This window comes from Enhydra lutris, unplaced genomic scaffold, assembly GCF_002288905.1.
Source record: "Enhydra lutris kenyoni isolate GAN:26980312 unplaced genomic scaffold, ASM228890v2 scaffoldscaffold42, whole genome shotgun sequence".
NCBI classification, from domain to species: Eukaryota; Metazoa; Chordata; class Mammalia; order Carnivora; family Mustelidae; genus Enhydra; species Enhydra lutris.
Genome location: NW_019154126.1, coordinates 5,743,035 through 5,766,009, shown reverse-complemented (window position 1 = coordinate 5,766,009; position 22,975 = coordinate 5,743,035). Strand labels below are relative to the sequence as shown.

Sequence of the window (22,975 nt, the reverse complement as noted above, 5' to 3'; positions counted from 1 at the left end):
AAAAAAAAAAAAAAAAAAAAAAAAAAAGAAGAAGAAGAAACAATTAAATAAAGAAAAAATATAAAAAAGAAAAAATATATATATATTAGATAAACTAGTTAAAAAACATTAAGCAAAGGGTAAAAGTTAAAAAAAAATTGGCAGAAGAAGAGAAAAAAAAATTGAAAAAGAAAAAAAAATTAAATTAACTGCAAGACTAAAGAATCATGGGGAGAAAGCCATGAGTTCCATGCTTTGCTTTCTCCTCCTCTGGAATTCCGCTGCTCTCCTTGGTATTGAAACTACACTCCTTGGTAGGTGAACTTGGTCCTGGCTGGGTTTCTTGTTGATCTTCTGGGGGAGGGGCCTGTTGTAGTGATTCTCAAGTGTCTTTGCCCCAGGCGGAGTTGCACCGCCCTTACCCAGGCCGGGCTGAGTAATCCGATCGGGTTTGCTTTCGGGAGCTTTTGTTCCCTGAGCGCTTTCCGTAGAGTTCCGGAGGGCGGGAATGAAGATGGCGGCCTCCCGGTCTCCAGCCCGGAGGAGCCGAGAGCCCGGGGCCCCACTCCTCAGTGCGCCCTCAGAGAACAGCATCCACTTACTCCTGTCACCCTTGCCTCCGGCTGCGCTCCAAGCTGACCGCGCCTGTGATCGCTTCAAGGTAACCCCGAGCTGAGAGCTCACTCCTTGGCTCTGTCTCTGTAGCCGGCTTCCCCGTTCTAATACCTGTAAGCTTTGTGACACTCAGACACCCCCGATCCTTCTGTGACCCTGCGGGACCTGATGCCACGCTGACCCCGCGTGGGCTTCACCCCGGTTAAGCCTCTGGAGTGATGTCCCTCAGCAGAACAGACTTTTAAAAGTCCCAATTTTGTGCTCCGTTGCTCCGCCTCTTGCTTGGACCTGGCCCCTTCCCCCGCAGTCTATCTTCCCGTCGCTTTGGATTCACTTCTCCGCCAGTCCTACCTTTCAGAAAGTGGTTGATTTTCTGTTTCTATAATTCCTGTTCTTCTTCTCTTCGATCCCCCGCTGGATTTGTAGGTGTTTGCGATCTTTAGATAAGCTATCTAGCTGATCTCCCGCTACCTGAAGTAGTCTCAGCCTGCTACTTCTCTGCCATCTTGACTCCTGTTTTTTTTTTTTAATGGTTTTTGGCAAACAATACAGCTTACTGCAGGGTTTTTATCAGAAAAATAAGAATTATTTAACTGGTATATTTTGTAGTTAAGATTAATTATCTGATATATACTTTCCTTTTTCAGGTACAGTTTTGTATTAGGTGAAAAATTATAAAATATTAAAATGTTAAAAGTAGTTATCAAATAACTAAAATGGTAATGCATGTGATTGTTATTTTTGTGCATGAACACATTTTTCTTAGTCATTTGTATATAGAATGGTTTTCATACAAAGATCTATTTCCCATCCTTTTTTAAAGTATTTTTTGAAGTATTCATAAAAATAATTTTTTTTAAATTATATTTTTTGATCTTGATAGCCTGTTGTTTTAACTTAAATTATATAGATCGAAACTATGGTATTATTTTTGTTAGCCCCATATTACTTAGAGGGTTTAGAAACTCTATTTCTATAAAATTAATAGTTTGAATGTTATTATACTCCAATAAAATATAGCTGTTTCAACTTAATTGAAAGGAAGGAGATAATGAAACCATTAAAAGTTACCTTCACTTTCAGAAGTCAAAACCTTTCACAAACCCATTACCAGAATTATTCTTTCGGTTGTACACAATGTATTTTTAAAAAGTAATGTTGCTAAATCCTTAAATAAGCCAACTAAGTTTGTTACTTTAAAAGGTAGAGTTGTTCTGCTTTTTCCTGTTCTCTTCAGTTACTCTCTTTTTGGTTTATTCTGTAAAATTCTAAAAGGAGAGCCAGGATAATTTGTCTGCTGAGGCTAATCCAAATTTCCCTTAAGAGCAAGGATACAGTACTAATGAGAATGCTCTTGGGTGGGGAGCTCTTACCATCACAGGATGGGTCAGCGCTCACTCATATCATCCAGGCATGCTGTTAAAATTGAATGGATTCCTATTTTAACACACTGTCCCCACTGAACCCAAGAGCATGAGGAAGGGAAATCATCCTCAAAAACAAAAACAAAAAACCAAAGCCTAAAACTGTTTTAGTAAGTAGTAAGTGCTTTTCATTTAGACTCCATGACCAGTATTTAATTTATAAAATTCCAGTTCCTTATGTCAGTTGTTTTTTTTTTTAAAGCCAATGTACTTAAGAGTTAATGAGATCATGTCTAGACCCTTTGGACTTGACTGACAGATACTCATGTATACCTTTATTACAGAAAGCTCATGAGGGATCCTGGAGACACATTGCTATGTAGAAAACAAAGACATGTGATGAAAACTGTCCCCACTTTTCTCTAAGGAACTTCATGGTGATATTAAAATTTTAAAAACTCACTGGGCAAATTTTAAATGTTTCGAATTTTATCAATACAGAATAGTTTAACACCTCTTACTTGATTTATCTCTTTAGGTACTCAGCAAGAAAGACAATGTTACTTCTAAATTGTGGGCTCAAAGAGGACAGCAAGGTGCACAGTGGAAGAAAGTAGAAGTGTTTCTAGGCGTTCAGTCACATATACAGGTTCGTAAGCCAAGTAGTTGTTGGGTGACGAGGGAGTGTTTTCATTTTCTTTTTCTTTAATCCTACTTTATTTCCTCTACTGCTAGCCTTTTTTCCCTCCCATTCCTGATATGTTAAATGAACGCTTACCACTCCATGTCATTTCCATAAGGAATTTAACAGTTCCAGATGTCCTAATTTCTCCCAATCAGACAACCATGTTCTAGGACTATGTAATTTTAATGCCAACTATGCTGCACTTTCCAATCAGCCTCCTCGTACAAAGAACACCTCCCTTGATTTTACAGATATAATCTCAGAGACTGCAGAGTAATTATGTTACTCGATTTCAAAGCTAATTAAAAAGATAGACTTTTGAAGCACATTGTATTGTTGAACCTTGTTAGAGGTAATAGATTTACCTAATTAAAAATTATTTGGGGGTGGCACGAAATTATATAATGCTGTATTTGTCTTCATGTAGATTACAATAATATTAGGAGAATATGACTTATTCATATCTATAAATTTAAAATAAGAAGTAGTATGTGTGCTAAAATTGAAGGTAATTACATGCCAAGATAATTGATGTGTATTTTGTTTCTTATGGGTTATCAAGAAAATAAGAGCTGATGGATGTGTGTGTGTGTGTGTGTGTGTGTGTGTGTGTGTGTGTGTGTGGTGTGTGCATGTATTTGGCAGAAGGGGATTTTCTTGGAAGATGAGGCTTAGCTATTAAAATTGTAAAGATTTGAATCAGGAGAGTGAGAATCCAGAGGCATTTATGCTGGGGAACATTTTCGTAGTCTTAATTGCATAGGGCTTAATTTCATGAGTTTAGAACCATTTATCTCTAGATAGAAGATATATCTTGACTAATTATTGCATTTCTAGTCCTCTGTATATAGTAGCCTCTTCTGCTGTGCACAGTCAGTAACTATATATAGTCATGGGCTGTGTGAGAGATCAGCCCCTCTCCATTCCAGTGGAAACACCGAACAGCTCCTTCTGTGTAAAGGCATTAATACAGCACTGTCCCCAATTTCTTGGAATGGCAGGTGTGATAAAGTCCGTATGTTTTTGGCCTCTCACTGGAGTCCTGTTTTCTTATGGGTCATTTGTAGATAATTTAGGAAATTGATAAGAAATAAGTTCAGCCTGAAGATGTAATTATTGGACTGTACTTTTATATTGCACAATATGAAATTTATTTTTAAAATGATTCCACCAGTTCATTCTCTAACATCTTTTAATTGAGGGTAGAAGAATCCTCAGCAAGAACATGGAGAAGGTTTTGCTGCTGCTGGACATAGTCTTCTACCCCAGGCAATGAATTCTTAACTAGTTCTGTGCAATTGGAATATTTGTATAGTAAAATCATATTAAAAATAACATTAAGGGGAATTTCAGCAGGAAGAATCAATTATTAATTAACTTAGCCTTTCTGAAATGTGCTTTCTCATATATTGAAATTTGATTGAAGAGATATACGCCTGTGTTGTTTCAATCTTAAAATTAGATAATAGTGGCTTGTGAACATTTGATGTTTTTTGGTGATTCACTCATTCTTTCAATACAGACCTACTAAGCCCCCACTACGTGCAAAGCTCATTACTGTGCACTGGAGATAGACTGATAAGCCAGGCATACTGTCTGTGTTTCTTCCGTTTTTACAGTGTTACCCCTTTCACCTCAGGAAGAGGTGAAACTCTAAACCTTGAGAAAAAGTCAAAGATATGGTTAGAAGTTATATGCAGAATCAACACTGGGTAGTTTTCAGAGTTTTATTTGGGAGCCCTCAAATGTAAACAGAGTGTTTAATTAAAATAGTTTGATTAACTAGAGCAGGCATATACTTAGCACTTAAGAAGTGCTAAGTACTAATCTATAAATTTGAAACATTTATTTTAGTTTTTACAGTAATTGTATGATCATTATTCCCTTTTATAGATAGAATACACAATTACCTACACATGAGGGAACTCCTAGTTGTAGACTACAAAATGGCATAGGGAGACTGTCAGCAAGGCCAGTTCATTAAGTTCATTAAGTTCATAATCCAAATACTGTGCCATATTGCTTTCCAACTTTTCCAGAATAATTCACCCTGCTTTTATTCTACTGAAAAATATATAATTATTTAAAAAAAAAAAGTGTAATCACATTCGGTAGGAAAGTCTATGGAATCTTAACCAACATTTTATGGAGCATTGGGATATAAGCAGGGATTTGATCATTTGGACCTCGCAGGCACCTGAAGGTCCATCTATAGAACTGCACAAGAATAAATTAATAAGGAAACACTTATTATCTGATTCCTTTTTCATAGAACATTGTATCACATATTTAAATGTTTAGAGGCATCCAGAAAATAGAGTACCCTTTTCATTTGTGTAATGGTGTTTCCTTACAAAACACTGGAGTCCTTATTCTTTCTAATTTCACCTCTTTTTAATGTCTTCGAACCTCTCAATCAAATTTATTTTTCTTTTCCAGCATATCTATTATGAAGAACAGTTTATGTAAATTTGGTATATGAATTTACATAAAAATTGTATTTTTTGTTTTGGTTTTGATAATTTGAAAGGCATGAATTTCAATTCTAAAATCTAATCTTAAAAGGAGAACACAGAGGTTTTCATGGAGTCACATGAAAGCATAACACATCCTCAGGAGAAATTGTAATTCTTTTGAGAAAAATGTTTAGATTTGGTCAAAAGGTGTTTGGGAGCTTGAACAATAAATATTTGTATAAAATCACGGAAGTAAATCTGTATTCCTTGTTAACTCATTTTAAATTGTTCTACATTTACTTTAAAAAGTGAATATTTCTTATGTTAATACACAAATACATATTTGGCATGCAGAAAAATTTAATAGAAGCATTCTGAATTAATGTCACTTAGAAATTTGAAACTAAATAATTTGTGACTTCTTGGGTTCTGTGAAACAGTGTTAATTGTTCTTCCAAGCATTGGTAGTGTTACAACTGAAGACAAAATTTCTAAACATTTTAGCAGCTCCTGTTACTAGTTTTAATCATTTCTAATTCATTTGGAGACTATGTTCAGTGGGACCTCCCTGTCAGTGGCACAAATGAGAATTTTGTCAATCACATACATCAAAGGCAAATGAAAATCATTTCCATTCCGAATATGGGGGCAATTTAAAAAAACTCATGGTATTGAGGTTTGATATCTTTCCTTTCACATAGTTGGGGTGGACAGATCTGAGGATTGGCAACATGTTGGTCAAAATAAAGGATGTGGTTGTATCTTTTTTCTCTTCATGTGCTTTGTCACCTGATTGACCTCCTTCTTCCCATACAAGGTGCAAGTGAGGCCCTAAGAAGGGAGCAGATCTTGTTTTGGATGAGAGAGCTGCAGAAGCAGCACTGGTAGCTTGGTGGCCCCTACTGGTTTTCTTTGCCACCTGTCCTAAAAATCTAGACAAGAGCAGTGCTGTTGCCCCTCCTGCATTTGTGGGATGACCCTCAGGCATCTTGGGTCAGTTTCATGTTGGGGGTATTTTTCTTAGATTCAAACCTGATGTCCTATATTTAAAATTTGCCTCAAATTTTGAATTATTCAACTAAAATTGGATTTCTTTACTTCTTTCCTCTCTTCCTTACCTTTTTTTTTTTTTTTTTAAAGATTGTCTTTAGGGCAAAGCGTGGTATCAGTTACATGGGAGACGTAGCAGTGGACGATATTTCCTTTCAAGATTGTGCCCCCCTACTTAGCCCAGACAGGAAGTGTACTGCTCAAGAATTCACGTGTGCCAACAAGCAATGCATTGCAAAGGACAAGCTGTGTGATTTTGTGAATGACTGCGCTGATAATTCAGATGAGTCTCCTTTCATTTGCAGTAAGTGGAAGTGTTCTATTTCCTCCCTTTTCCCTTTGTCTCCTACAACCTTAGCTTGCAAGTAGTGTGTTAGTTGCTGAAACATACAAAGTATGCATAGCCTAGCGGTCAAGGCAGGTAAGGTGATTTACCTATGTAAATACATTTCTTTCTTTCTCTCCATACTTAATTTAGAACTGTAATTCATTTAAAAGTAGTTGGTGGCTTGGTTATGTGTGAGATAATTGGCGATAAATTGAAAAACAGGTGTCTTCAAAGACAAACAGAATGGAAACAGGTATTATTCATATGAAAGAATGTTTTGGGAAAAAGACAAGCAAAACATCCATCAATGCCAATTCATGCGGGGCTCACTGGCCTCTGTGCTTTGATGCGCTGGAGAGAGTTGTCATTCCTTTGCGTAAATTAAGAGATGTGATAAATGTTAAAAAAAAAAAGAAACCAAAAAATATATAAATACCTAGATATTATATTAAACAAAGCAGTCTTCTAAAAGAAATACATATCAGCTATGTGATATTATTGTAGGAGATCAACTCATAATAAACAGCACCTATTAAAATATCCTTAGCTAAATGGGCCATATGTGCTCATTTGGTAAGTCTGTAAATTGTGCAACACAGCCTGGTTATTACCTCATTTCATTGCAAATGAGGTGAATACATATTTTTGAAATGAAGGTTGACAAATTATTCTACTTACTAGTAATAATTTCTGAGCAAGAATATTTTAGTTTGAGCCTTTGCTGTTGTTGCTGAACCAAATCTGTGAATATCAGGAACAATTTCAGTAGAATGAGAGCTCTCATTTGTCTAGAGCTTTTAACTTTCAAAGCCATCTCATTTACTAATGTCTGCTTGATCTTCACAGAAGCCCTGAGGGATGAGTGGGACAGATACTCTTAGTGTATATTGCACAGACAAAGCTGCCAACAGGAGTGCTTAAGATTTTGTCAGAGTTCTTAAGAGTGGTGTTGACAGAATTGATCCTAGAATCAAGTACTTTATGATTCACTGCTTTGCTCAAGCTACCATGCCTCCTCTGTGTAATGCTGAATCTTAACAATATAAAAAAAAAGTTGTAGACATAGAAATCCTATTTATATCAAGTAACTGTTCCTTTACTCGTGGATTGTTTCTTACAATATTTCATTATTAGCACGTAGGAACCAAGCAAAAATATTTGGCTAATCTTGAGTTCTGAATTAATATTTATCTTTACCTTATAAATGTTTTCTGCTGCACGTATACTTTCTGCATCAAATGGTTTTTACAATTTCTTCATTGCCATTTTCATTTCAATATCACAGAAATCTATTAGGTTATCAAATAGAGCAGATATTAGGCTTTTGAATTTTATTTCTTATGTTGCCAATCTATCTCTTTCCCCAGATAAAATGTAATGTAATTTTGAAAGTATCGATTTGTTTATAGCCAAAGTTTCCCAGAACTCTTTGTATTTAGGTTCTAAATTTGTAAATATTTCTAGGAATGCTTTGTCTGTATTCAGGAAAGGATGCTGATATGCTGACAGAGTCTGAAATGTATGGGAACTTACTGTCGTGGTCATTCTTCCTTTTTTGAGCGCAGTGGACACACAGTTATATTAGTTTCGGGTGTACAACATAGTGATTCAGCGGCTCTATACACCATGCTGTGCTCAGCACCAGTGTAGCTGCCTGCCGTCCCACGCAGTGCTATTGCAATACCATCGACTGTAGTCCCAGTGCTGTATTTTTCATCCCCATGACTTAGTCTGTAACAGGAAGTCTGTGTCTCCCAACTGCCCTTCGCCCATCTTGCCCATCCCCCACCCTCTTACCCTCTGGCAACCATCACATAGCTCTCAGTATTTATAGGTTTGGTTCTGCTTTTTGTTTGTTTATTTAATTGTTCCATGTTATAGATTCCACATACAAATCATCTGGTATTTGTTGTCTTTCTCTGACTTACTTCACGTAGCATAATACTGGTAGTTCTTTTGTATGAAAAATAAAGGTAAAAGTATCATCACACTTTGGAGGAAAAGTTGCACCAGAATGTGTTTTTTGGTGAAGTGATTGCCAAATTACCCTTGTTTAAGGTTTGAGTAAGCTACACATATCAGTAATACTAGAGCAAGAAAGCTGAATTACTTCCAGATATTATATAGAAAAAAGAAAACTTTTTCAGCTCTTAGAGCAAATAAACAGCAAGACGTTAGACCTTATAAAAGAGGCCCCATTTTGATACTGGTTCTCCTACATGAGTATGATTATTTATTTATTTATTTGTACATTTTTTTTAGATTGTTATGTTAGTCACTATACAGTACATCATTAGTTTTTGATGTAGTGTTCCAAGATTCATTGTTGATGTATAATTTTTTAAATAACATTGCTTAAATACTATGTATTTTTAAAAATTTACCTATAATCTCATTTTATAATATTAAACATTTTAAAGTGGCTAACATATGCCATATGCATTATGAGTTGTTATCCTGTGTATACTGGAAACTTTGATGCTCTGATTAGTCCCAGAAGAATAGGAAGGGAAAAAATAATCTTAAAAATTACCATAGCAACTGATTGCAGAAATTTGGGTGACAACCAATCAAAAATCCAGCCTTGAGTTCTGTAGTACTTGGGGTTTTGTTTTTTGTTTTATTTAGAATCCTACGTAAAGTCTGATTGAATATCACAACTCTAAGAAAATTTCTGAAATATCATTAGGTAGAAATACACCACGGAGGAATAGCAGAAAGATTTTAAAACTCCCTTTAAGGGAATGGACTGTCTCTGATGCAAAGGAAGAGAATAATCTTTTATAAAATAGTAGTACCTGCTGCTTTAATTTTCTATAGATCAGTATAGACTCTGAAAACAAAATCTGGCAGAAAAATTAAAATGTTATTTTTGGCTTTACTATATAAATATCATGTCTAAAATATGGGACATAGTAAACAAGAAGAAAGTAATATGTATGTCTGACAACTCTAAAATCTTATTTGAACATATCTTTGCCAATGATATAGAAGCTTGTTCAGAAAGCATCCATATTTTTTGTTTCAACATATAGTCTAATTAGCATATTTATTGTTCATACATAATTAAGAGTGTCTCAGGCATACTGAAAGTAATTTAATTCTGTACCATGATTAGTAAGAATGCTGGATATTTACTCAACATAATTAGTAAGGAATCTGAACCTAATGGGCAAAGGTAACACTGTATTTACCATCTGTAGATACCTATTTTTTGAAACATACACAGTATATTTATCAAAAAGATTATATTATTGTTAAACATTAAGGAAATTTTAATGCTTTAAAATGGATTAAAGTGGCACATTATGTCTTTTTAATTAGATTGGAAATCAATTAGAAAAAGCTGGAAAATACCTATTGGTTAGGAAAAACACACTTTTAGTAACCTCTTCCTCCCCTCCAATAAAAAAATTACAGTAAAATTAGAAAATGTTTTAACTAATAAAAACAATGCATACAAATCTTGTGGGATTTAGCCTAGTGAATACATAGAGAAGAATTGATAGATATTAGAAACTAATATATAGTTTATATTAGTTCATATTAGAAACTAATATAGAAACTTTATATAGAAATCTTATATTAGAAGCTAATTAGCTAATGTGTAAATTAATGGAAAAGAACATACATAAAAGACAGAGAGGGTTTGGAAAGACATAAAATTTTAAAACCCCGTCAAAAGAGGTGGAGAAAACAGAGCAAATAAATTTAACACATATTTATTGAGAAGTTATATGTTAAGCTGTGTTGGAGACACCTAGTTTATGTCAGTAAGTGAAACAAAAAAAATGGTTTTTCTCATCTTCTATATTTAAACAAAAAATGTTCTCTCTCTCTCTCCTCCATCTTCCACCTACCCCCACATTTGTCTATAAAATAATTATAGAGTTTTTAAAAGGTGACAAGTGCTATGGGAAAATACAGAGTAAACTAAGGGAGACCATAAATGGGGGGAGGGCAAATGGTAATGTTAAGGAAACTTGGCTGTCTCTATGGTCTGGGACTTAGCTAACACTTGTTATTTATTATTCTTGTTATAATTTCTTTAAAAAAAATATAGCCATTATAGTACATTATAGAGTGGAATCTCATTGTGATTTAGATTTGTCATTCCCTACTGACAGATAATGTTAAGCATCATTTTTTGCACTTAATGGCTATTTGTGTATCTTTTTAGGAAAAATGTCTATTGAAATCCTTTGCTTGTCTTTTTAATGGATTGTTTTTTGTTGTTGAGTTATAGGAGTTATTTATATATTTTAGATCTTAAACCCTTATAAAATATAATCAAATATATGATTTGCAAATAATGTTTGCAGTTCATCCTTTCTGATGGAGGCATACTACTCCATTGTGTATATGGACCATATCTTCTTTATCCATTCGTCTGTTGAAGGGCATCTTGGTTCTTTCCACAGTTTAGTGACTGTGGCCATTGCTGCTATGAACACTGGGGTACAAATGGCCCTTCTTTTCACTACATCTGTATCTTTGGAGTACATACCAGTAGTGCAATTACAGGGTCATAGAGTAGCTCTATTTTTAATTTCTTTCTTTTTTTTTTTTTAAGATTTTATTTATTTATTTGACAGACAGAGACCACAAGTAGGCAGAGAGGCAGGCAGAGAGAGAGGAGGAAGTAGGCTCCCCACTGAGCAGAGAGCCCGATGTGGGGCTCGATCCCAGGACTCTGAGATCATGACCTGAGCCGAAGGCAGAGGCTTTAACCCACTGAGCCACCCAGGTGCCCCTATTTTTAATTTCTTGAGGAATCTCCACACTGTTTTCCAAAGTGGCTGCACCAACTTGCATTCCCACCAACAGTGTAAGAGGGTTCCTCTTTCTCCACATCCTCTCCAACACTTGTCATTTCCTATCTTGTTAATTTTGGTCATTCTGACTGGTGTAATGTGGTATCTCAATGTGGTTTTGATTTGAATTTCCCTGATGGCTAATGATGAACATTTTTCATGTGTCTGTTAGTCATTTTGTATGTCTTCTTTGGAGAAGTGTCTGTTCATGTCTTCTGCCCATTTTCTGACGTGATTATCTGTTTTGTGTGTGTTGAGTTTGAGGAGTTCTTTATAGATCTTGGATATCAGCCTTTGGTCTGTAGTGTCATTTGTGAATATCTTCTCCCATTCTGTGGGTTGCCTCTTTGTTTTGTTGACTGTTCCTTTGCTGTGCAGAAGCTTTTGATCTTGATGAAGTCCCAAAAGTTCATTTTCACTATTGGTCATTATTGTTTCCTTTGCCTTTGGAGACCTATCTTGAAAGAAGTTGCTGTGCCGATGTCAAAGAGGTTACTGCCTATGTTCTCCTTTAGGATTTTGAGAGATTGCTGCCTCATGTTGAGGTCTTCTATCCATTTCGAGTTTATCTTTGTGTGTTGTGTAATAGAATGGTCAAGTTTCATTTTTCTACACATACTGTCCAATTTTCCCAGCACCAGAGCCCAGGACCTGACAGATTCCCTGGAGAATCCTACCAAACATTCAAAGAAGAAATAATACCTATTCTCCTGAAGCTGTTTCAAAAAATAGAAACGGAAGGAAAACGTCCAGACTCTTTTTATGAAGCCAGCATTACCCTGATCACAAAACTAGGCAAAGATCCCACCAAAAAGGAGAATTTCAGACCAGTATCCCTGATGAATATGGATACCAAGATTCTCAACAAGATCCTAGCTAATAGGATCCAGCAGTACATTAAAAAAGATTACCCACCATGACCAGGTGGGATTTATCCTTGGGATGCAAGGGTGGTTCAACATTCGCAAATCAATCAATGTGACAGAACAATAAAAGAGAGAAGAATCACATGGTCCTCTCAGTTGATGCAGAAAAAGCATTTGATAAGATACAGCATCCTTTCTTGATTAAAATGATTCAAAGTATAGGGATAGAGGGAACATTCCTTAACTTCATAAAATCTGTCTGTGAAAGACCCACAGCAGATATCATCCTCAATTGGGAGAAGCTGGCAGCCTTCCCTTTGAGATCAGGGACACGGCAAGGATGTCCACTCTTGCCACTGTTATTCAACATAGTACTAGATGTCCTAACAACAGCAATCAGACAACAAAAAGAAATAAAATATTCAAATTGGCAAAGAAGAAGTCAAGCTCTCTCTCTTCACAGATGACATGATACTTTATATGGAAAACCCAAAAGACTCCACCCCCAAACTACTAGAACTCATACAGCAATTCAGTAATGTGGCAGGATACAAAATCAATCTATGTACAGAAATCAGTTGCTTTCTTATACACTAACAGTGAAAATATAGAAAGGGGAATGAGAGAATCGATTCCATTTACTAGAACACCAAGAACCATAAGATACCTGGGAATAAACCTAACCAAAGAGATAAAGGATCTGTACTCGAAGAACTACAGAACTCTCATGAAAGACATTGAAGAAGACACACAAAAATGGAAGACCATCCGTGCTTATGGATCAGAAGACTAAACATTGTTAAAAATGTCTATACAGCCTAGAGCCATCTATACTTTCAGTGCCCTCCCGATCAAAATTCTACTGGCTTTTTTCGAAAAGCTGGAACAAACAATCCTAAAATTTGTATGGAACCAGAAGAGACCCCGAATTGCTAAGGAAATGTTGAAAAAGAAAAAGCTGGGGGCATCACATTGACTGATTTCAAGCTTTCCTACAAAGCTGTGATCACCAAGACAGCATGGTACTGGCACAAAAACATACACATAGACCAATGGAACAGAGTAGAGAGCCCAGATATGGACCCTCAACTCTATGGTCAAGTACTCTTTTTCTGTTTTTAAAGGCAGTTTTAGGTTCATAGCAAATCAGAGCTTCCATATATGTACAATCTTTCCTAATATCAGGGTCCCCCACTGAAGTGGTGATCTGTTATGATCAGTGAGCCTACATTGATGTATCATTATCCCTCACAGACCATAGTTTACTTGGGTTCCCTCTTGGTGAAAGGACATTTGATAAACAATATTGCGTACTCTTATGCTGAATTATTAATACCCGCCTTATTTGAGTCATTACAAATATTTTAAACCACATTTTCCCTTCTGAATTAAATTTTCCTCAAAATACTAGGTTTTAGAAATATTAGTGTGCAATTTAACCCTGTGAAAAAAAAGCTGAACTCTGATACTCAAATCTGGATCCATGGATAAACAGCTCTTAGAATTCAGTACCCACCCCAGAATCGTAAATTGTATTTTAATGACAACCTCCAATGAGTCACATGTACATTAAAATTTGAGAAGCACTAACCTAAACAATACAAAATTTTGAAAAGGGTAAAAGGAGAGCTATTATTTTGTTCTTTATTTCCTTATTGACATATGCACACATATCAGGCTTTTAACCAGTGACAGTAGTGTTTGAAATTTTAAAAAAAAGTCATTCTGTGTATATCTTCTTGATGAGTTTAATTAATACAGTTATATTGAAGTCAAGGTTTAGTGTTTATGTATATGATTACTAGCTATAATTTATTGGAGGTATTAAGAAAAAAATTTAAAATGAAAATTTACTCATTCATTCAGTGATATTTATTCAACATCTATTATGTGCCAGGGTTCTAATTATTTGGATGTGGTGAAGAGTGTAGACAAATTTCCTGCTTTCCAGGAGCTTCTGTTGTTGTTGGTAGTGGTGCAGAGGGACACAAACTTAAGCAAAATAAGTAAAATGACACAGTGTATTTCATAACAGTAAGTGGTCTAATGAAACGTAAAATAGCGAAAAGTAGGAAAGAAAACATTTGGAATGGTGGCTATGGTTTTAAATAGGCCAGTCAGAAACATCCTCTTTAAGAAGTTGCCATTCGAATAAAGAATGAAAAAAATAATAGATTAAGCTAAGTGATATCAGGTATTTGTGCCAGAATTTTTAAAAACACTCAAAAATATTTAAAGAGTCAGCCATCATGAAAACACAATCCTTTCTATATTATCACCTTGTCAGTAGCAATGTCTTTTGGTTTCCATACATGTGTAACTATAATTTCCTGATGTAGTTATCCTTCAGAATTTTTTCTTTGTGAACATTTGTTTTGAGTTGACTTATATTCTGACTGCCTTCTCTCATTTGTTATAGCAGAATATTTTCATTTTTGAATAAAAAGATGAATTTGGGGGTAGGGGGTATGGCCTGATACTATTATATATATTTTACTTTTTGCTCACTGTGGAATTATGTATATTACTTCTCTGCCATATCCGGTTCAGTATTCCCTCTGAAACATTTAGCATATCCAAATTTGTGCTCAGTCATGGCAAAAAATGAAATTGAAAGCATAGGGTCCCCCAGTTGGAGGGCAACTGTGCAGTAATGCACATCACTGAAAACCACTGACCTAGACAATTACTTCGTTCTTTGTCAATAGTCATATAAAATTTAACCAAGCATTTTGTAATTAACGCTTGCATCTCTGACATGTACTTTTCATTTATGTATTGGGTTAACATTAGGTACCTCAGATATAAGTGGCCCTGGAGCATAAACAAACAAAAACAAGATATTACCTGAGTAACCGTGAACTCGTCTAGTAAAAGAGATAATGAGATAATGAGAGTTAGAATAAGGTACAGATCACTTTTAGAGGGGACAAGGAGAGATAATTTAGTTATATATAAAATACTAATCCCAGCATGAGCTTTCAAAAGTAATACATCACCTTGAAAACACCTAGTGTGTTTTTAGAGACTTTATTAATCATGGACTGTGAATAACTTAAGTTTTCTTTGGGAGATTATGTGAGAATGTAGGTCAGGTATCATAATGTTATTAAAAAAAAAAAAAACAGGCTTCTGGTGAAGGATCAATTGTCTTGAGCATCAGAAATTCATTACTGTAGACTGTAGCTGAATGACTGGGATTCAGAAAGCTCTCATAGTCTTTCCCAAATTACCAGTACTGGTCCCTGCTCTCCCTAAGCCAGTGTTTTTAAAAAAAAAAAATTTTTTTTTAAATTTATTTGACAGACAGAGATCACAAGTAGGCAGAGAGGCAGGCAGAGAGAGAGGAAGGAAAGCAGGCTCCCTGTTGAGCAGAGAGCCTGATGTGGGGCTCGATCCCAGGACTCTGGGATCATGACCTGAGCAGAAAGCAGAGGCTTTAACCCACTGAGCCACCCAGGCAACCCCCCAAACCAGTGTTTTAAGTGATGGGTGTTAGGGTAGTTTTGTCTATATTATGAAATCAAGTAGTTTATCAGGAAAGAAACAATTTATGTGTTAAGAGCATCTTTCAATCAATTTACACTTGTAAATTTTCAAAAAGTTGGTATTATCAGCGGGGTTTTCCAAATTAGCCCCCAAAACCCTTTTCGTATGGGAACGATTATATTCTGTATAGAGCATTTGTTTTGTGAAACCTTCTGGAAAATGTTGCTTAGAGAATTTATTATTAGTACCTGATAAAATAAGGAAATGCAAAGGAAGTTAAATTCCTAATGTCACCCAGTGGTAATTGGAAAATGATATGAATTTTTTAACTTTGAATTTTGAAGTAATTACAAATTCATAGGAAGTTACAGAGGTAGTAGAGAGAAATCTGTGTGCCCTTCATGCATGTCCCTCAGTGATACTATAGTATAATATTAAAACTGGGAAACTGGGAAACTGACATTGGTTTGATGTACATGTATAATTCTTCCTTACTTTATTTTGTCCATAAATTCACGTAATCATTACCACAGTCAAAATATTCCATCCCCATGAAGATCTTCCTTGAGCAAATCCTTTATAGTTAAACTCCTACCATTCTTATCTTAGCCTTGGGAAACTGTTACTTGGTTCCCCTTGTTTATCGTTTGTCATTTTGAGAAACTTACGTAAATGGAACCATATAGTATGTGACCTTTTGAGACTTTTTCTCATTCAGCATAATCTTCTTGTGATCCATCAAAAGTGTTGTGTGCCTAAGTCATATTTCTTTTTTTATTACTGAGTCATGTCCTATGGCATGGATGTAACAGACCATGATACTGTTTTCCAGAGCAGCTGTGTTCTTTTATATTACCACCAACAGTGCCTGAGAGATCCAGTTTCTCTGCTGCTTTGTGAACATTTGGTATTTGCACTGTTTTCATTTTTGTTTTATTGATGTGGAGTAATACCTAATCATGGTCTTAATTTGCATTTTCTTGAAAGCTCGTGACATTGAACATCTCTTATGTTTCTTTACCATGTAGATATATCCTCTTTGGCAAAATGTTTCTTCATGACTTTTGCCTATTTTCTAATTTAATTTTTTAAACTGTTTTGAAGGTTTTTTTTTTCTTGATATACATTATAGATATAAGTCCTTTAACAGATAAGTGAATGCAAATATTTTCTCCCAGGCTTTAAATTGTCTTTTCATTCTCTTAACAGGAAAAGAGCACACATTTTAATTTTATTTTGATACAGTCCTATTTATTGATCTTTCCTGTTAGGAATCATGCTTTTGATAGCGTATCTGAAAACACTTCACCGAGTTCTAGGTCACAGGTTTGTTTCCCACCCTCCCCCTCATATTTTCTTGTTAAAATTGTATAGTGTTATATTTTATATTTAAGTTCATGACTCATTTTTTAAAATTTTCATATATGGTGTGAGATTTAGGCCAAGATTTTTTTCCCCCGTGATTATCTAATTCCTGCAGCACTATTGACAAGACTGCTCTCTCTTCATTTGACTGGCTTTATATCCTTGCCAAGTATTGGCTGTACTTATGTGAAGCTATTTCTGGGTTCTCTGTTCTGTTTTACTGATCAAAGATTTTATTCTTCTATCAATACCATAGTTTTATTAACTAAAACTAACAATATAATAAATCTTGAAATTGGGGCGAGTGATTCCTCCTAATTCATTCTTCTTTTCAAAATCAGTTATGTTATTCTAGTTGGACTTTTCATATAAATTTTAGAAAAATCCTGTCTATATCTATAAATAATATTTTATTAGTTTTGATAAGAATTTCATTAAACGCATATATCAGTTTGGGAGTAGTAACATACTTCATATGTTGAGTATTCCAGTCCATGAGCACAGTATGTCTCTTCGTAATTTACATTTCCTTTTTTAATCAGTATTTTAGTTTTCAGCATAGAAGTCCTATACATATTGTTGGGGAAGAAGAATTTTCTCTTCCATTCAAAATCCTTCCAGTTGGACTGAGAATCAAATTGACATAAGACAGATTAACAGGAGAAAATAAAATTTAATTGAACATATATAAGGATTCCACACAGACATGGAAATTCCAAAGACAGTGAGGTAACATGGTGCTTACATGGACTAAGGAGATGAATAGGGGTCCGAGGTTACAAAGGGGAGAAAGACTGTTAGCAGGAAAGTGGCAGGAGATGTTTGGGAAACAAAGGTTGCCCTATTATGTAGATGAGTTTCTTAGGTAATAGAGGAATCTGTATTAATAACTCTCTTCATAGTACAAAAGTGCATCCATATTGTCACAAATGGTAGGATTTCCTCATTTTTCATGGCCAAATAATATTCCTCTGTGTGTGTGTGTGTGTGTGTGTGTGTGTGTGTGTGTGTGTGTAATTTTTTTATTTATTGTAGATAATATTGCTGTGAATATGGGGGTGCAGTTATCTTCTCAAGTTAGTGTTTTTGTATCCTTTGGATATATTCCCAGAAATAGAATGGTTAGGTCATATGGTAATACTATTTTTAATTTATTGAAAATCCTCCATACTGTTTTCCATAGTGTCTCTAACAATTTTCAAGCTCACCAACAGATAGAAGTTCCCCATTTTCTCTCCATTCATTCCAGCATTTGTTGTCTCTTGTCTTTTTGATGATGGCAATTCTATATGCATGAGGGGGTAACTCATTGTGGTTTTTATTTGCGTTTCCCTAATGACCAGTAATGTTGAGCATCTTTTCATGTACCTGTTGGCCTTTTTAAAAAATATCTTCTTAGGAGACATGTCTCTTCAGATTCTTTGCCCATTTTTTAATTGTTTTTTTGTTTTGTTTTGTTTTGGTTTTGCTATTAAGCTTTATGAGTTCTTTATATATTAGGGATATTAACCCCTTATCAGATATATAGTTTACAGATATTTTTCCCATTCTGTAGGTTGTCTTTTCATTTTGTTGAAGATCTCCTTCAGTGTACAGAAACTTTTTAGTTTGATGTAGTTCCATTTTTAAATTTTTTATTTTATTTCTGTGCTTTTGGTGTCATATCCAAAACTCATTACCAAGACCTGTGCCAAGCAGGTTTATTTCTGTGTGTGTGTGTGTGTGTGTGTGTGTGTGTGTGTGTGTGTGTGTTTAAGGGTATCTTGGTTTCAGGTCTTACATTTAAGTCTTTATTTTGAGTTAATTTTTGTGACTGGAGTAGAATTGGACTAGGTCCAATTTCATTCTTTTACATGTGAATATCCAATCGCCCCGACATCATTTACTGAACAGACTATTCTTTATAGTGTATTCTTGTCTCCCTTGTCAAAAATGAGTTAACCTTTATGTGCTTGGGTTTATGTTGGGACTCTCATTCTGTTTCATTTATCTACTTGTCTGTTTTTCTGCTAGTATCATACTGTTTTGGTTATTATAACTTTATACTATAGTGTGTAGTCAGGAAGTATGATGCCTCCTGCTTTGTTCTTCTTTCTCATATTTTCTTTGGTTTCTAGGGGTCTTTTTGTGGCTCCATATAAATTTTAGGAGTGCTTTTTCTACTTCTGTAAAAAAATTACGTCAGAATATTGATAATTTTGGTAGGATATGCATCGTGAAGCAATAGACAGCTTTTGGTAGTATTGATATATTAAAAATATTAATTCTTCCAGTACATGAGCATGGGATACCTTTCCATTTATTTGTGTCTTTTAAAAATTTCTTTCATCAGTGTTTTGTACTTGTCAGAGGAGAGATTTTTCACCTCCTTAGTTAAATTTATTCTTAAGTATTTTATTATTTTTGATGTTGTTGTAAATGGGATACATTTCTTTTTTTTTTTTTTAAGATTTTCTTTATTTGTCAGAGAGAGCAAAGCAGGGGGAGTGGCAGGCAGAGGGAGAGGAGGAGCAGGTGTCCTCTTTTTTACTTTTTCATTTCTTTTCTTTTTCTTTTTCTTTTCTGAAAATTCATTGATGGGGAGCCCGGGTGGCTCAGTTGGTTGTGTCTGCCTTTGGCTCAGGTCATGATCACAGGGTCCTCGGACCGAGCTCCACATTGGGCTCCCTCTTCAGCGGAAAGCCTGCTTCTCCCTCTACCCCTGCCCGCTTTGGTCTTTCTCTCTTTCTGAGAAATAAATAAATTAATTCTTAAAAAAAAAAAAGAAAGAAAAGAGAATTCAGTGGTACTGTAAAGAAACACTACTGAATATTATTTTTGTATTCTGCAACTTTCCAGAATTCCTTGATTATATCTAAAATTTTTTGGTCTAGTGTTTGCGATGTTTTATATAAAACCATGTCATCTGTAAATGGAAACAATTTTGCTTCTTTCTTTTTATTTCTGATACATTTTATTTCCTTTCTTGCTTGATGGCTCTGGCTAGCATTTCTAATACTGTGGTGAATAGGAGGGGTGGGAGTAGATATCTTTATCTTGTTCCTTATCTTAGAGGAAAAGCTTTCAACCTTTCATCATTGAATATGAATATGGGCTTGTCATATATGGCCTTTATTATGTTGAGATATGTTCTTTCTCTACCTAATTTATTGAGTTTTTAATAAAAAATGGATATTGAATTTTCCCACATGATTTTTTGTCCAATGAGATAGATGGTCATATGATTTTTTTAAGAGATTTTATTTATTTATTTGACAGAGAGAGAGGGAGATCGCAAGTAGAGATAGAGGCAGGTAGGGCGATGGGGAGCAGAGGCAGAGAGCCTGATGCAGGGCTCGATCCCAGGACCCTGAGATCATGACCTGAGCCGAAGACAGAGGCTTAACTCACTGAGTCACCCAGGCGCCCCGGTCATATGATTTTTTATTATTCTGCTAATGTGATGTATCACACTGACTTGCATAAGCTGAATCATCCTTTCATGCCAGGGATAAAAACCACTTGACGTGGTGAATTTAATGTGCTGCCAAATTCAATTTGCTGGTGTTATACTGAGAATTTTTGCATCTATATTAACAAGGGACATCGGCCTATAGTTTTCTTTTCTAGTAGTAATCTTTTCTGGTTTTGGAATAAAGTTAATTCTGGCCTCCTAAAATATATTTGGGAGTGTTCCTTTCTTCTTGATATTTTGGAAGAATTTGAGAAGGATTGGTATCAATTTTTCTTTAAATGTTTGGTAAAATTCACCAGTGAAATTACGTGACTCTGGGTTTTTCTTCATTGCTGGAATTTTTATTAGTAATTCAGTCTTTTTACCGGTAATTGGCCTTTAGATTTTCAATGTTTTTCATTATTCAGTATTCAGTCTTGGTAAGTTGTATATTTCTAAAAGTTTTTCCTTTTCTTTTGGTTTGCTCAGTGGATGGTGTGTATTTCTTTGGAATAGCCTCCTAAATGATCTTTTGATTTCTGTGGTATCCGTTATAATTCTTATAACTTATAATTCTTATAACTTATAACTCTCTATAAATGTTTTCCATTTATAATATTGTTGATTTAGGTTCTTTTTTTCCCTTGGTTGAACGAGCTTAAGATTTGTCAATTTTATTTATCTTTTCAAAGAGCAATTTTTTTTTATTTGGTTAATCTTTTTGTTTTCTTCTGTTCTCTATTTTATTTCCATTCTAATCTTTATTTTTTTCCTTTCTTTTGCTAAATTTGGACTTGATTTGTTCTTTTTTTTTTCCTTAATGGTGTAGAATTAGGTTCTTTATTTGGTATTTTCTTGCTTCTTAATGTAGGTGTTACGTATGTCCCTCTGAGACCTGCTTTTTCTGCATCTCACAAATTCTGGTACATTGGGTTTCCATTTTTGTCTCAACAATATTTTTTGTTTCCCCTTTAGTTTCTTCCTTGAATTACTGCTTGTTCAGGAGGGTGTTGTTCATTTTCATATGTTCATGAGTTTTCTAGTTTTCCTATTTTTATTAATTTGTAGTTTCATGCCATCCTGGTCAAAGAAGATAATTCAGTCTTCTTGAATTTACTAAGGTTTGTTTTGTGATATATCCAAGAGAATCTACTATGTGTACTTGAGAAAACTGTTTATTCTGCTGCTGTTGGATAGAATGTGCTATATATGTCTTTTAGGTCCATTTGGCCTGTAGTGTTGTTCAAATCCAATATTTCCTTATTGATTCTGTATCTGGATGATCTGTTCTTTGTTAAGAATTAGTATTGTTTGAAATGCCCAAATGTTATTGCATTTCTGTTTATTTCTCCTTTTAGTTCTGTTAGGTTTTACTTTACGCATTTAGATGCTGCAATCTGGGGCTTATAAATATTTGCACCGTTATATCTTCTTAATGTATGCACTCCCTTATCATTTATAAAATGACCTTCTTTTCTTTTTGTACCATTTTTAGTTTAAAATATATTTTGTCTGATAGAAGCATAGCTACCCCTGCTTTTATTATTAAATTTATTATTATCACTATTATTATTATTCTTGGTTACTGTTTACTTAAAATACCTTTTTCCATCACTTCACTCACAGTTAATGTCTTTAAGGCTAAAGTGAGTCTCTTTTAGGCCGCATACTGTTGGCTTGTCTCTTGTTTTAGTCCATTCACCCTTTCTAAGTCTTTCAATTGGAGGATTTGTCCACTTACATTACGATAGGTAAGTACTTACTATTGACAATTTGCTCATTGTTTTCTGTATATTTCGTAGATTTGTTATTCTTTGTTCTTTACACTGTGTCTTGTATTTTGCTGTCTTTTGATTTCAGTATGCTTGGACATCTTCATTATGTTCTTCTGTGTTTTTATGACAGAATTTCCTTTGTGGTTATCACGAAGCTTACATAAAATTTCTTAAATTGAACACCTTATTTTAAACTGAAAACAATTTAACTTTTATAGAATTAGTACACTCTACACTTTTGCTTTTTCCTTTCTTACATTTTAAAATCATTTATGTCATAATTTACATTTTAAAAATATTGTATAATGAATAACTATTGTAGTTCTGGTAATTATACTATATTTTTTAAACCTTTAAACTCGAGTTGTAAATGAATTATGCATCATTATTACCATATTTCAGAATCTAACTATAATTATATAGTTACTATTACCAGTGAGATTTATATTACCTTTTATGTTTTATGTTTTTGTGTTATTAATTAGCATTCTTTTTCTTCCACTCAGTCCCTGTTAACATTTCTTATAAGGCAGATCTGGTGGCAATATACTCCATCAGTTTTTGTTTGTTTGGGAAAGTCTTTATCCCACCTCATTTCTGAAGGATGGCTTTACTAGGTATAGATTTGTTGGTTGACATTTATTTATTTATTTATTTATTCAAAATGTTACATATGTCATTCCATTCTCTCCTGGCCTGAATAGTTTCTGTTGAAAAATACACCAAAGTCTTATGTAGTTCCTTTTGTTTGTATCT

The 22,975-nt window shown here is 34.6% G+C and overlaps 1 protein-coding gene across 1 annotated transcript in view; it reads left to right on the top strand.

Annotated features, from left to right (window-relative positions):
* Nucleotides 1-22,975, top strand: part of LOC111155577 (MAM and LDL receptor class A domain containing 1) — a 757,926-nt gene that overhangs the window by 290,107 nt on the left and 444,844 nt on the right. The window contains exons 23-24 of the mRNA XM_022515825.1: nucleotides 2,497-2,607; nucleotides 6,240-6,453. Of these exons, the coding sequence (XP_022371533.1) occupies nucleotides 2,497-2,607; nucleotides 6,240-6,453 (325 nt within the window). The remainder of the gene's footprint in view (nucleotides 1-2,496; nucleotides 2,608-6,239; nucleotides 6,454-22,975) is intronic.